Below are 15,278 nucleotides of genomic sequence, written 5' to 3'. Positions count from 1 at the left end.
TGGGTGCTCAGTCGCCCCAAACTAGGGCAATAGGTGTCCAAGTGCTTGTATGTGCGAGATTATAATTTGGATGTCTCAATTTGCGTCATTTCACATTTAATGAGTTAAATTGGCTTACTACAAAGTAGATAAGGGCTTTTGGGAGGAGAAGAGACCAAAAGGGAATGGGAGAGGGCAAGACACAATAAAGGGTGTTTCTAAAGAATAATTGGTATTAATTGTAGCACTTCAAAGGAGGAATCCGTGGAAACTTTGTGAGTGTGAGCGAGTGTTCCCCGAATGGATCGAGTGTTGGTAAGTGAGATTGAGAGTATTTTGTACTCAAAGAGCAAGATCATTATAAATTCGTTGTAAACTTTTATAATTTAGCGGAGCATCATGATGAGATTATTTTAACTTGTGTTTTCTTTGGTTTTGAAACAAGTTTATCTTTGTGTTTCTTTCAAATGAGTGGTAGCTAAATTTCTGTATCTTGAGTTGGTATGCATGTCAAAATTATCATTGTAGTTTGATTGATTTATTAACTGTAGAATGTTGATATGTTAACATTTTGCTCATAAAATGACCACGTGAGATGTTAAAAAAGGTCAACATACACTTTTTTAGGAGAATTGAAATATTATCGCTAGAGTAGTGCAACCACTGAGGAAAACATGAAAACACAAGTTTTTACATGGTTAGGGAATGAACTATAATATGAAACACCAACATTTTTTAAGACCACCAGAAGAAACCAATCAATATTATTGTTCTCGACAACATTGGGGTCATATGGATATGACTAAATTGCTAGGGAAGATTCAAAGGATGTTTCTTCACATCATTAAAATCCTAAAACTTGGTTAATAAGTTTCTACTCTTTGTAAAAATTAGGTTAGTAACTTTCAATTGTTACCCAATTTAAAATTTTCAAATCATACATAGAATAAGTAGACTAGAATTTTTCTTAATTTGGAATTTGAACAAGTTCATTGTGGGATTGATTCACGAACTCAAATCCATATACTATTTGATTTGCATGTAAACGTATGTGGTTTTCAGTACTTGACAACATTTAAAGCATCATCTACCGCCATGAATTTTATGGCATGCAAGAGGTATAAATCTAAAGAATAAAGTTTAGGTGTTAGATATAGAAATACGTAAGATTTGTATGATATGTATGTAAAAATGCCCTTAAATGTTAGAGATGTAAATAAAATAATTTTTAGTGCATCGCAAAAGTAAATTAGGAAAATTAGAATTTTTGAAAAGGATTCATTTAATATCAAAAGGAGAAAAACACTCAATTTTGACAGATAAAAATAAAAATCCCCCCTTTCACGGGGAGACACTGGCTCGCTGGTATCGTCTCTTTTCACTTCACCCCTCACAGGTCTTGTGACCCATCCAACGTCCCCATTCATGGCCTCCGGTAGCCGCCGCGGTCTCCTCCCTTTGACCTCTTCATCCGACCCCGCCGAAAGTTCAGCTCAACACCCAAGCTCTTCCGTCAGCAAAGCCATCGCTCAGTTCTCCGTCGACGCCCGCCTCCACGCAGCCTTCGAACAGTCTGCCGGAGGTGGCGCCCGCTTTTTGGAATATTCACAATACATACTTACTCCTTCCTCCTCCTCCTCCTTACTTTCCTCTCCGGAACATCAACACATCGCGGCCTATCTCTCCAAAATTCAACGCGGTGGCCATATCCAACCCTTCGGCTGCACCCTCGCCGTCGACGAGCCGTCCTTCCGAATCATCGCTTTCTCCGCCAACGCTTCCGATCTTCTCGACCTCAATCACCAATCCGTCCCCTTACTCGAAGATGATGGTGATAAGAAGCTCGAGCTCCTTGAGATCGGCACCGACGCTCGCTCCTTATTCACTGCACCGGGCTCCGCGCTCCTTGAACGCGCTGCGAACGCTCGCGAGATCACTCTCTTGAATCCTCTCTTGGTCCACTCGAAGAAATCCGGTAAGCCCTTTTATGCTATTCTTCACCGTATAGACGTCGGCATCGTCATTGATCTAGAGCCGGCTAGAACGGAGGACCCCTCTCTCTCCGTCGCCGGTGTGGTTCAGTCCCAGAAGTTAGCCGTGCGGGCGATCTCTAGTCTCCAGGCTCTCCCAGGCGGCGACATCAAGCTGCTTTGCGAAACCGTTGTTCGGCACGTCCAGGAGCTAACCGGCTACGATCGGGTAATGGTGTACAAGTTCCACGCTGACGAGCATGGAGAGGTTGTAGCAGAGAGCAAGAGAGACGACCTGGAGCCCTACCTTGGCCTCCATTATCCCGCCACAGATATCCCACAAGCCTCTCGGTTTCTGTTCAAGCAGAATAGGGTTAGGATGATTGCCGATTGCAGTGCGAATCCCGTAAAGTTAATCCAAGATGAGCGCCTGCAGCAGCCGCTCTGTCTTGTAGGCTCGACGCTCAGAGCTCCCCATGGTTGTCATGCGCAGTACATGGCCAACATGGGATCGGTTGCTTCGCTTGTCATGGCTGTCACCATTAACAGTAGTGGTGAAGAAGAGGGTGGTTCCAGGAATTCAATGAAGTTATGGGGTCTTGTTGTTTGTCATCACACTTCTCAACGGTGCGTTCCATTCCCGCTTCGGTATGCCTGTGAGTTCTTGATGCAGGCTTTTGGTTTGCAATTGAATATGGAGCTACAGTTGGCCTCACAGATGTCGGAGAAGCACATATTGAAAACTCAAACCCTTTTGTGTGATATGTTACTTCGTGATTCTGCAGTTGGTATTGTAACCCAGAGCCCTAGCATAATGGATCTTGTCAAGTGTGATGGTGCTGCATTGTATCATCGGGAAAAATACTATCCTCTTGGTGTTACTCCGAATGAATCTCAGATCAAAGACATCATTGAATGGTTGCTCGTGTTTCATGGGGATTCTACTGGATTGAGCACTGATAGCTTGGCTGATGCTGGATATCCTGGTGCTGCTTCCCTTGGTGACATTGTTTGTGGAATGGTGGTTGCGGCCATCTCATCAAAAGACTACTTGTTCTGGTTCCGGTCACAGACGGCAAAGGAGGTCAAGTGGGGCGGCGCAAAGCATCACCCCGAGGACAAGGATGATGGCACCAATATGCATCCACGCTCATCATTCAAAGCTTTCTTGGAGGTAGTCAAAAACAGGAGCCTGCCATGGGAGAATGCAGAGATGGATGCAATATACTCATTGCAGCTAATACTAAGGGATTCTTTCAGGGATGCACCTGATAGGAAGAGTGATTCCAAGGCAATGATAAGTGGGCAGTTGAGTGACATGGATATACAAGGGATCAATGAGCTCAGCTCTGTTGCCAGGGAGATGGTGAGGTTGATAGAGACAGCAACGGTACCTATCTTTGCAGTTGATGCAGAAGGCCTAATAAATGGTTGGAATGCTAAGGTTGCTGAACTGATCGGGCTTTCTGTTGAGGAAGCCATGGGGAGATCACTGGTAAAAGATCTCGTCTTTGAGGATTCTGCTGCAAAAGTTGAGAAATTTCTTTTCCGTGCCTTAAGAGGTAGACTTCGTTTTGTCATTTCGTTTATTGGAATGTTGTTCTAATCAACTGTTAGATACATGCAGTTAAAGTGTTTCAATTTCAAGCCTTTCAATTTATATTGGCTGGTATTTGGCCTTGCTAATATATTGCCTCTGCTGTTTCATCTAAATTTAAGCAGGTGAAGAAGATAAAAATGTGGAGATAAAGTTACGAACATTTGGCTCACAGAAACCAAAGAAAGCAGTTTATGTCATTGTAAATGCTTGTTCTAGCAGAGATTACACTGACGAAATTGTTGGAGTCTGTTTTGTTGGCCACGATATAACTGGGCAGAAGGCAGTTATGGATAAGTTTACTCATATTCAAGGTGATTATAAAGCGATTGTTCACAGCCTCAACCCTCTGATTCCTCCCATCTTTGCTTCAGATGAAAACGCTTGCTGCTCAGAATGGAATGTTGCTATGGAGAGGCTTACAGGGTGGCTCAGAAGTGACATGATTGGAAAGCTACTGGTTGGAGAAGTTTTTGGCAATTGCTGCCGACTAAAGGGCCCAGATGCCCTTACAAAGTTCATGATTGTCATTCATAATGCAGTTGAAGGGAAGGAAACTGAGAAATCCCCTATTGTATTTTTCGATAGAAATGGAAAATATATTCAGGCACTCTTGACGGCAAATCCAAAAAGAGATATGGAAGGCAAGGTTACTGGAGCTTTTTGCTTCTTTCAGATAGCTAGTCCAGAACTGCAACAGGCCCTTGAAGTTCAGAGGCAGCAGGAAAAGAAGTGTTTTGCCAAAATGAGAGAACTGGCTTACATTTGTCAAGAGATAAGGAATCCCCTAAGTGGGATTCAATTCACAAACTCTCTTTTGCTGATGACAGAGTTATCTGATGATCAGAAGCAATTTCTTGAAACCAGTAATTCTTGTACAAGGCAGATGAAAAGAATTCTAAATGATGTCGATCTGGAAAGTATTGAGAATGGGTATGCTTAATCCACTTTAAGTTCATATTTTTTAATTTGGCTTTGTACATTTTCTTTACGTTTTAATTCTTATGTATCCTTATATGAAGAAGTCTGCATTGGTTAGTTTTTTTGTACATAGTTTGGATAGGCTACACGGTATTGAAGGACAATATTTCAATTCTGAAATTGATATATACATTATTTATTTGATTCATTTTTTTTCTTTAAGATAGACTTTTATATATAATGAGGATAGAGAGTTGTGCGATAAAGTGTGGTACGTTTGATTTACTAAATAATCAGGATACAGACTAGTGCCATTTGTGTTAAGGAATATATACAGTCTAAAAAACATGTAAGTGCTGAAAAATTTATTAGATGAACAATAAAATAAGAAGCATTAAGTGGTGTATCCGATACATTATCCAAGGGTGTCCAATTTTTTCAATAATGTGGCAAAGTGAAGCTTGGGTTGTGATTTTGCTTCGAAGGCGTCATATCCAAAGATTATGCAAAATTTCTTTGGTGACTTTGTAAGTATAGGAGGGACTAGAAATGAATGCTTCATGCCCTAAGTATTACAGGCGTCCTAAAACATTTGCTATGAAAGTTAAGATTCTTGGCATGTGTATCTTTCAGTATTTATTCTTTCTAGTCGCCAGTGACTTATATTGATCACCTTTATGGTTTTCTAGCATCATTCATATGATCAACTGCATGACAGGTGAATCCCACTTTCAGATACTTTTCCTTCCTCGTGATTGTATCAGATATGGATCAAGGTAGATTAGATTTATTAATAATGTGATGGCTTTGTATTGGACGGCATCTGTGAATTTCTCTTTTAGATTACAGTGCTAAAAACTTAAAATTTGCTAATTAAAAAAACTCCAACGTGCTATTTTTCATAGTTTGCTTTCTGATGTGGTGTTCTGAAAAAAAAAGGGGAACATTTAGATAATACCCTAGGAAAAAAGTGACAACATGGACAGTTTTCATTGTTGATACAGTATTCTTCTGAATTTTCGTTGGAGATCACGGTGAATACATATTATAGTCATGTTCATGAGTCTTCTGGCTGTTCTATCAGTATCTTGCAATTAGATGTAATATATGGTAGATGAAAGCCAGGGTTTAAATAGTTAGGTTTACATTTTATCAAAGGAGGCACAAACACTTCATCTTAAATTAAACTATTTTTCATAATTTGTCTTCTGATGTGGTGTTGTAAATGGGGCACATTTAGAGAATACCCTAGGAAAAAATGACAGCATGGACAGTTTTCATTTTTGATACAGTATTCTTCTGAATTTTCGTTGGAGATCATGGTGAATACATATTATAGCCATGTTCATGAGTCTTCTGGCTGTTCTATTAATATCTTGCAATTGGATGTAATATATGATAGATGAAAGCAAGAGTTTAAATAGTTAGGTTTACATTTTATCAAAGGAGGCGCAAACATTTCATCGTAAATTAAACTATTTTCCATCATGCTTGAACCCATTTTGATGGTAACTCATTTGAAGAGTGAGGTGGTGCTTGGTATTGGTGGGCAAAAGCCAATTTATGCTTAAATGATTGGGTAAATTTTTTGGGATTGGCCATAGGCCCATAACTTATACCTCATTTGTCATGATATGTAACTTTCTTTGAAGCTTGAATAATAGTCAGATTCATTTTTATGTAACGCCAACGCATTTACATAGATCGGTGACAAGATTACTAATAAAAGCATTGTATCAAGAATGAATATCATCTTCATCAACATTCACAATTTTCAGTGCACATTACTTGAACTAGCATTGGCTGACCTTTTCATCACCCCCCTCCTCCTTTTCCTCTCCTCCTTCATTTCAAAAGAGCATGGCCAAATAAAAAAATAAGCCAATTTTTCCTCATAGCCAACCACTAAAAGTAGGAATTTATGATATTGCAATCAATTGGAAACGCTCCTTTCCATAATTGTTATGGTGGACCCTCCAATCCATTATTCCATGCATTTTGTTTTTTCTTTCTCTCTTGTAGAGGCCATGTAATCTCTCTTTTGAAGAATAAATTGGAATAATAAGTTTTGTTTGCTTGGTTACAAAACTTGGTTGTCATATCCTTGGAGATCTTTGGTGAGTTGTCCATTTTCCTTATTTTTTACCATTCATCCTATTTCAACTTCTTAGCCTACCCTCAAAACCTAAATGCTCCCTTCCTTGATAACTCCTTAACAACTCTAGCATACCTCAACATCCGCCAGCCTTCTACACCAACATCAAACCATAATCCTAGTGCTCTTGGATTTCCACCTTTCTAGCAAACCATAAATAAATAACACTCCAAATCTCCTCTGATTTGGAGACCCTGTTGCCTGTTTATCCTCTATTGTTCAAGCCAATTAAGCACTATGCACGAGCCTCCTCTTTTACATGCCTTAACAAAACAATTTTCCCTCAGCAGATAACTCTTGGCCTCCAACCATTTCCTCTATAAACACAACAAAAGTTTTCCACAATCCCTCCATACGCCATTATAAAACAAGAGCGCGCCTACTTAGATGGAGACTCTCCCACCACCACCACATCAGTTCTTCTCCTTGATGCAATTTTTTTATGCTTTTCATGTCCTCCGTTGATGTACAAAACTTACAGAAATTTTTAGCTAGGAAAAAAAAAATCAAAGGACGTGTTTGATTTCATAATTGCTGTGTTGGCTGCTCTACACGAACTAATTATGTACCTCTTTCTTTCTAATTCCAGTTCATTGGAGCTTGACAAAAGTGAATTTATACTTGGAAATGTTATTAATGCTGTTGTGAGTCAAGTGATGGTTTTGTTGAGAGAACGAGGCTTACAATTGATTCGAGATATCCCTGAAGAGGTAAAAATAATTTCTGTTCATGGGGATGAACTTAGAATTCAACAAGCCTTGGCTCATTTTCTTTTGAGCATGGTGTGTTGTGCACCATCACCTGAAGGATGGGTGGAAATCCAGATCAACCTAACCCTAAAGCAGAATTCTGATGGAACTGATGCTGTGCATTTACAATTCAGGTGTGTGGCTCGACTTTAATCTTTCTTATGCAAGTTACTTCAGTTGTATGTTTAAAGGCTAGTGTTTGGTAGAGCTTTACCCCTGCCTTTGTTTAAGTAAATGGTTTTTTCTCTTGGGAAATGAACTTTGGAAATCCACACCTAACAAGTGCTCTCTCCTACAACTTCATGGGAATCTTCTCACGAAAGCTACTTAATTTGTTTTTTTTTTCACAGCACAACGGGAGCAAAACAAATTTAAAATGAAATAGAAAACAGGTTATTGATTATTAATATGTTTTTGATCCATAAATCCTCGCATTCTTGTGTGTTTGCATATTGTTGACAGTAAATGGAGAGAATCGGTAAACAGTTGATACAACGGAAAGATATCTGTATATATCTTCTACTAGAGAGTACATGGTACGTATATATAGACAGAATAGAAGGTTCTAGCTACAGGTATACTAACCAACTTATCTTGACAATTCAGATTTGTTGGTTATGGCCAAGACATTACTCTCTTTACTCTCCATCTGTCATAGTGGTGATATTATTTCCTGGCAAGGTGATAGGTCTAGGGAGAACCATTAGCTTGGATCGACGCAGGTTGAGCCATTGTTTAGGTATAGATTTAGTGAGAGCATCTGGAGATTGATCTTGGTGTTTACTCTCCTAATCGGATGGGATCCCTTATAAAATAGTAGTCTATCTTGATATATTTCGTACATGCATGAAACACTAGGTTGTTTCCTGTATTATTGTGGAGAGATTATCAAAATATAATTGTGGAGAGGTTATCAAAATATAATTTGGTTGGTTGAAATTTTAGAAAGCCAAAATCTTGACTTAGATAATGTAACCAAATGTCATCTGATATGCCTGCTGCAAGAGCGCAATATTTGGCTTCTGTAGAAGGTCGGACTACTATATGTTGTTTCTTGACAGTCCATGAGGTAGGTGTGGCACCCAGGAATGAGCAGAAACCTGTGGTGGATCGACAATTTTTTGAACAACAGCCCAATCTGAATCAAAATTAATGTGGAGTGTGAGGTTTTCTGGCGTAATCGTATTGTCGAAGTCGGTGTTACCTTGTTGGTATTGAAGTAATCATTTTAGAAGTTGATAATGGTGAGTTGAGAGAGTTTGCATGTGCTTGTGTTGTCATAAACGATTGACTGCAGAAGAGATGTTAGATCTACTTATTGTAACATATTGTGAACAACCTGTGAGTTGCCGACACTGTCTTGTATCTTTCTAGGTTATTTTTTTGTCGTTGGTAGGATTTTCAAGTAGTTGGTTTGGCATAGTTTGCATTTTCAGCTTGCTAGGAAACAGAGTGGACTGATTTGCATCCCAACATAGCTTCTGTGTGAAGAAGTTCCTAATGATACTCAGAAACCGAGGCATTTGGCCCATGTCTTTGATCGAAGGCTCCGTTTGAGGCCGCGTTTTTCGAACGTTGCGGCCCCAAAACAGAAAGTTAAAAAAATTTTCGCGTGCTTTCCTTCGGCGGCAGTGATCGATTGCCGCTAAAAAGGAAGAAAGTCGGTCGCGGGGTCGACCTCGTAGCCTGGCTTTCTCGAGCAGTAAAGGCTCGTTTGCCCCGCTTCAAATTCCCGCTCGAAAGAAACCCTAACCCAATTCGGGAAACCGCCGCTTCTTGCTCGATCGCCCCGCTCGATTGGTCCCGCTCCGAACGTTGCTCCCTTCGCGAAGACTCCCCCTTCTCCTCCCCTCTTCGGGATACCGCCAGCCCGCTTGATCGTCCCGCTCCGAAGCCCCTGCTCGTTGCTCCCTTTGCGAAGACTCCCCTTCTCCTCCTCCTGTTCGGGAAATAGCCGCTTCTTGCTCGATCGCCCCTCTCGATCGTCCCGCTCTGAAGCCCCTACTCGTTGCTCCCTTCACGAAGACTCCCCCTTCTCCTCCCCCTGCTAGGCCGACCGCTGCTCATCTTCCACCGTCGCTCGGGTGTTTTGTGCTGATCGAAGCAACTTGCCCCGTTCCGCCCCGCTCAAAACCGAAACCTGATTGAAGCAGGTATGTCTCCTCCCAATTTTTTATCCCATATTTTGTTGTTGTTCTTTTATTTAGACGATGTGCTCTGCAAAATGGATGAATAACAGCTACAATTAACATCAAAAGAAAATATTAGATATGTACTTGCATGAACTAGAACTTATGATTCTTACTCTAATTTCAAAATTTATCAAACTTGCATGATAGAGTGGTAGATATTTCTTTCTATAGTTCTTTGGTACTTATATGGATCCGCTAAAAATGACAAGTCTTTGGTTTATTTATTTATTTTATCTTTTTTTTATAATTTAAATGGTATTGGATTGCTAGCTTGATTGTGGTTTTATCCCATCTAACTTCTCCACAATATGTTTTATCCTTGATAACTCTTATTAGTTTCACAAACCTTTCGCGCCTGATTCCAGTTAAAATTTGCACTCATGGACATTTTTTATGTTTCTCCCAGTGATATGTTGCACAAAACTTAATTTTGCTATTTGAATAGCTTTTGTATAAAAACTAGTTTTTTTTTTTCTCTTTTGGCTGGAGCAGAGCTTCCCATTTATTGGATCATAAATTGCTTGGACTAACATTATAACCAATGTTTTTCGACAATTTGAGATATTCTATATTCTATTTTTGAAGTATAGTCTGACGGAGTGACCACCTCATTATTGTGCCAAGAGTGAACTTCAGTTCTAGAATATCGTGAAAACATGACATGGTTAATCAACCAAATAGTAATTGATATTTGCACAAGTTTGATTTGATTTTTTACTTTGTAATTGATTTTAATTTTGCGTTTCATGGCTTTGTTTTGATTTAGTCATAACATAAATAATAAATATAAAGAGGTTGCTACACCTGCATTGTGGGAAAAAGAAACAAAAATACTATTTTGCGATATTTGCCTTAAAGAGATTGAACGGGAAAATCGGCCTACGACCTTTTTTAAAAAAGAAGGGTGGCAAAATATTATCAGATGTTTCAAGGAATGTACAGGTAGGGAGTACGACAAGTTGCAAATGAAGAAATGAAGAACAAGTGAAACAAGTGAGACCAACTGAAGAAGGACTGGAAAATTTGGAAAGAATTGAAGAGGGGATCTATGAGTCTGGGTTGGGATCCAGTGAAACGAATAGTTGATGCATCTGATGAATGGTGGGCTGACAGACTTGCGGTGAGAATTTTTTATACATTTTGTAATTTTGTATCTTCATATGTTTATTATTAATTGGGTGTTTATCAATTTCCATGTAGGTGGTGTCAGCTGCAAAGAAGTTTAAGTTTTCTGGAATAGAGTCTGAATTTGAGGAGAAACTCGATCGCATGTTTGGAGGCGTGGTTGCAACAGGGGCCTATGCATGTAGCCCAAGCGAAATAGGGTTCACTGGCAATGTCGTGAATTTGGGAACCCCCGGAGATTCAGTTGATTTCATTGACGTCCCCAGCCCGGATCAGAACGAATATTAAACAATTTCCCGTTCCAAACGTCCAAAGGTTGTTGGTAAAAGAAAATTTGGTACTTCTTCCCTCAGAATCGAGCTATCCGAGGCAGTTTCTTGTTTCAAGGCAGAATGTCAGGCTTCTCATTCAAGCACTATCGAGGAGGCACTTGAAATCTTAAGCGCTACAACCGAAATTTATGCAGATGAAGATTTATATATATTCGCAGCAGAATTAATAGAGGACTCGATCCGTAGAGATATCTTTCTGAAGATGTCTGTCGCCCGCAGAGTCGTATTTATTCGGCGTTTTTATAATCGCTTGAACATTTGAGATGTTTTATATTTTCCATCGTTAGAACCTTTCTACTGCATTATCTTTTATGATCACTTGAACAGTTAAGTTATTTTATATTTTTTTATCACTAGAATATTTTTATTGCATTATTTGTTTTTTTCTTTCTAGAGTTGTACTTGTGGACTCTATTGTACCATTCTAATTATATGCAAAAATCTTTTTTTTATGTCTCAAACTCTCATGCACTTGTCACCCTATTTATATTTAGGGATAACGATCACCATGGATGCAAATAGAATAAGACAAATAGAGGATCACATGGATCCACGAAGAAGAAAGCGGAGAGGAATGTTTCTAACGGTAATATGTTTGATGCACGAGTACTACAACTCGTACATTGATCGATCGCCATGCATGACATCTTCATATATTGACGATAAATGGATTGGAGAGTTACTTGCGGGGCACCCAACAAGATTTTATAATATGTTTCGAATGAGAAAGACAATATTTATCGATCTCCTGGAATTACTCGTAGGAGCTCACGGTCTTCATGGATCTTCGAGGATCACTTCACGTGAGGTGCTCGCAATAACACTATTTATATTATCCCAAAATGAGTCACTGCGAGTAGCGATTGAGCGGTTTCAGTACTCATCCGAAACAATAAGCAGGTAATTCTCAATCGGTTTGAGCGCACTTGTTAGCCTGTCCTATCATGTCATTAGACCCATAAATTATAAGTTCGAGCAAACACCTGCTGAGATATACACCTGCTGAGATATCGAAGGATGCGCGATATATGTCATTCTTCAAGGTATTCTATCGAATGCAATATAGTTAATTTTGTTAGAGTTTTCAATGATATGTCGATACTAACATTAACTCAAATATGACTGCATCAGCGTGATTGATGGAACACATGTTGACGTACGTATCCCAAATAATGATATGGTTGCATTTATCGGCCGTTGTGGTAGCCTCACCCAAAATGTCATGGTCATTTGTGACTTCAATATGTGTTTCACTTTTGTTAAGGCTGGTTGGGAGGGTAGCGCACATGACAGTCGAGTTTTTAAATCTGCGACGCGGGATCCAAATACCAAATTTACATCCACCTACAGGTGCGCTCGGGATTGAGATCATTGAATTACCAACTTGAATCTTCATATTAATTGTTTGATTTATCAGGCAAATACTATTTGGTCGATGTTGGTTACCCATTGCAACGAGGGTATCTAAAGTCATTTCCTGATACGAGATATCACATACCATATTTTGCACTTGCAAACAACATTACAGGAGATAGAAAGAAAATGTTTAATAAAAGACATTCATCGCTACGTGGTGTAATTGAGAGGACTTTTGTTGTGTGGAAAAAGAAATGGCTGATACTCCGTGATATGTCTCCCTACAATTTCTCCAAGCAGGTACAAATTGTGTTTGCTACAATAACACTTTATAATTATATTAGAAACATCATTCACGTAACGATATCAACTTCCATTTGGCGGAAGAGGATGTAGAAAATGTGTCTGTAGAAGCTTTTGAATATCGTCTAGGTCAATCTTTCACAAAAGTGGAGAATGAGGCTTCCACCACCTGTACATTAGACGGGGAAGGAGCAAGCGAAATGGCAGAATTGTGAGAACGGATAACTGATGCGATAGTAGGAGCATGATTGGCTTAAAGTAGCTTTTATGGATGATAAATCATGTTTATTTTGGATTTGAATAAACATTTATTATGGACATCATAAAAGGACCTTCTTTCAAAGTATTTGGTGCATTTCTAGTATTTAAATAAACAAATATAGTGGCATGGTCACGATGATGTGCTCTAAGTTTTTAATGCTCGCGTAGAATTATTTATATGTAGTTGATGTGTTGTATCTTTGGCTTAAAACACATCATTAATGGAACATATTGGATTGAATTCAAACCTTGCAGTTTTTTCCTTTAAGAACGATTTTTTGAGTTGTTTTTGTCCTGAATTTTGTAGCCATGAGAGTCAACATATATTATGCAATTGTTATCTTTTGCAAGTTTTTGAACGGATAAGTTATATGATAAACTTGGTGTATATAAATACTTCAGTGATCTGTTCATTTCCCTCGCATGCCTCTAGTTGTTGGAAATCTGTTGGAAATCTGAGTACTGTGGAATGTAGCTGATGTATCCAGTATCAATTCAGTTGCAATGTGGACCAAGGATTATTAACTTTTCATCCTTTAGTTTTATGCTTTCGTACGAGATTTTATCTATCATAATTGTTTCATATGTGCATATAAGATACATCTGGATATATCAATTTGAATAACATAGGTTATAAACGTTAAAAATATGTGAATTTATGATTTGAACTCAGTGATTCGTTTATTATTTGTCATTGGACCATCCTCATATTTGTGTTAACTGACCTTTTATTCTTTGGCTGCTTCCAGCTCCTCGTTATTATGATAGCCAATGAGTGACATCATTGAGTTACATGCACTTCTAGGTTATTTGTGTTCAATAATCACCTCAAATAGCTCAATAATCAGAATCAACCCCACTCAATTCAGAATAGTTTTCAGGCAATTTCTTCTGTCTTGTTGCATTGTAGAGTTGATTGACTATATATAACTGCTTTTATTTTTGTGTGCATTTTGGATGAATCTTACAATTTTTATGGCTGACAGTAAGGGACGGTGAGGGAACTCTGGCACGATTTTAAATTTCATTTGAACCACATTAGGCTCCACATAAATTCATTTTTTTAATGCAATTCTCAGACATGTATCAGCTGTTTGGATCTTTTCATGGAGCTTGCATTGCATGCAGCATTCAAATTTTCATTAAACTTCTGTTATGTTTCCATATAGTCATAATAATAGTATTGTGCATTTTCTTTGTGGCAACTAATGAAGTGTGCAAGCGTGAAATCAGAGTAGAAGTTAGAGCTGATGCTAAATTATTGAAATTAGAAGTGAGAAGAAGGGATTACGGAGAGGAGGTGAATCATTTTTGTTTTGATCTTTTTGGTACCGTAATAGGTGATTTTTATTAGAGGAGGTAATGATGGTCGTAAAAAAAATGACATGTTTGCCTTGAACGGTGTAGATATATTGGTTTGTTACAGCTTGTGGTTGAATTTAGTTTGCAAAAATGGAGCTTCTCCATTTGTGATGCCCCGCCATGGTCATTACAGGCTTGATTTTTAGTTTGCCCCAGATATATATATATATATATATATATATAGATATATGTTGGTGTGTGTCCCTATGTGGATTAATCATTCTTAATCAAATAGGAGTAACATTTCATGCACAGAATCTTGTCCCTTGATAGCCAATGAGTGACATCATTGAGTTACATGCACTTCCAGGTTATTTGTGTTCAACAATCACCTCAAGTAGCTCAATAATCTGAATCAACCCCACTCAATTCAGAATAGTTTTCAGGCAATTTCTTCTGTCTTGTTGCATTGTAGAGTTGATTGACTATATATAACTGCTTTTATTTTTGTGTGCATTTTGGATGAATCTTACAATTTTTATGGCTGACAGTAAGGGACGGTGAGGGAACTCTGGCACGATTTTAAATTTCATTTGAACCACATTAGGCTCCACATAAATTCATTTTTTTAATGCAATTCTCAGACATGTATCAGCTGTTTGGATCTTTTCATGGAGCTTGCATTGCATGCAGCATTCAAATTTTCATTAAACTTCTGTTATGTTTCCATATAGTCATAATAATAGTATTGTGCATTTTCTTTGTGGCAACTAATGAAGTGTGCAAGCGTGAAATCAGAGTAGAAGTTAGAGCTGATGCTAAATTATTGAAATTAGAAGTGAGAAGAAGGGATTACGGAGAGGAGGTGAATCATTTTTGTTTTGATCTTTTTGGTACCGTAATAGGTGATTTTTATTAGAGGAGGTAATGATGGTCGTAAAAAAAATGACATGTTTGCCTTGAACGGTGTAGATATATTGGTTTGTTACAGCTTGTGGTTGAATTTAGTTTGCAAAAATGGAGCTTCTCCATTTGT

The 15,278-nt window shown here is 38.5% G+C and overlaps 1 protein-coding gene across 6 annotated transcripts in view; it reads left to right on the top strand.

Annotated features, from left to right (window-relative positions):
- Window positions 1-15,278, top strand: part of LOC110022993 (phytochrome B) — a 34,293-nt gene that overhangs the window by 5,791 nt on the left and 13,224 nt on the right. For 5 of the 6 annotated variants that reach the window (XM_020722181.1, XM_020722177.1, XM_020722179.1 and 2 more), the window contains exons 2-4: window positions 1,376-3,511; window positions 3,672-4,479; window positions 7,212-7,505. In XM_020722181.1, the coding sequence (XP_020577840.1) occupies window positions 1,405-3,511; window positions 3,672-4,479; window positions 7,212-7,505 (3,209 nt within the window). In that variant the 5' untranslated portion in view covers window positions 1,376-1,404. The remainder of the gene's footprint in view (window positions 1-1,375; window positions 3,512-3,671; window positions 4,480-7,211; window positions 7,506-15,278) is intronic. The other variant, XM_020722182.1, reaches the window with a different exon arrangement.

Source organism: Phalaenopsis equestris, unplaced genomic scaffold (genome assembly GCF_001263595.1).
Source record: "Phalaenopsis equestris unplaced genomic scaffold, ASM126359v1 Scaffold000203, whole genome shotgun sequence".
NCBI lineage: Eukaryota > Viridiplantae > Streptophyta > Magnoliopsida > Asparagales > Orchidaceae > Phalaenopsis > Phalaenopsis equestris.
Note: the sequence above shows the minus strand (reverse complement) of the source record. Positions and strands in the feature narration are given on the sequence as shown.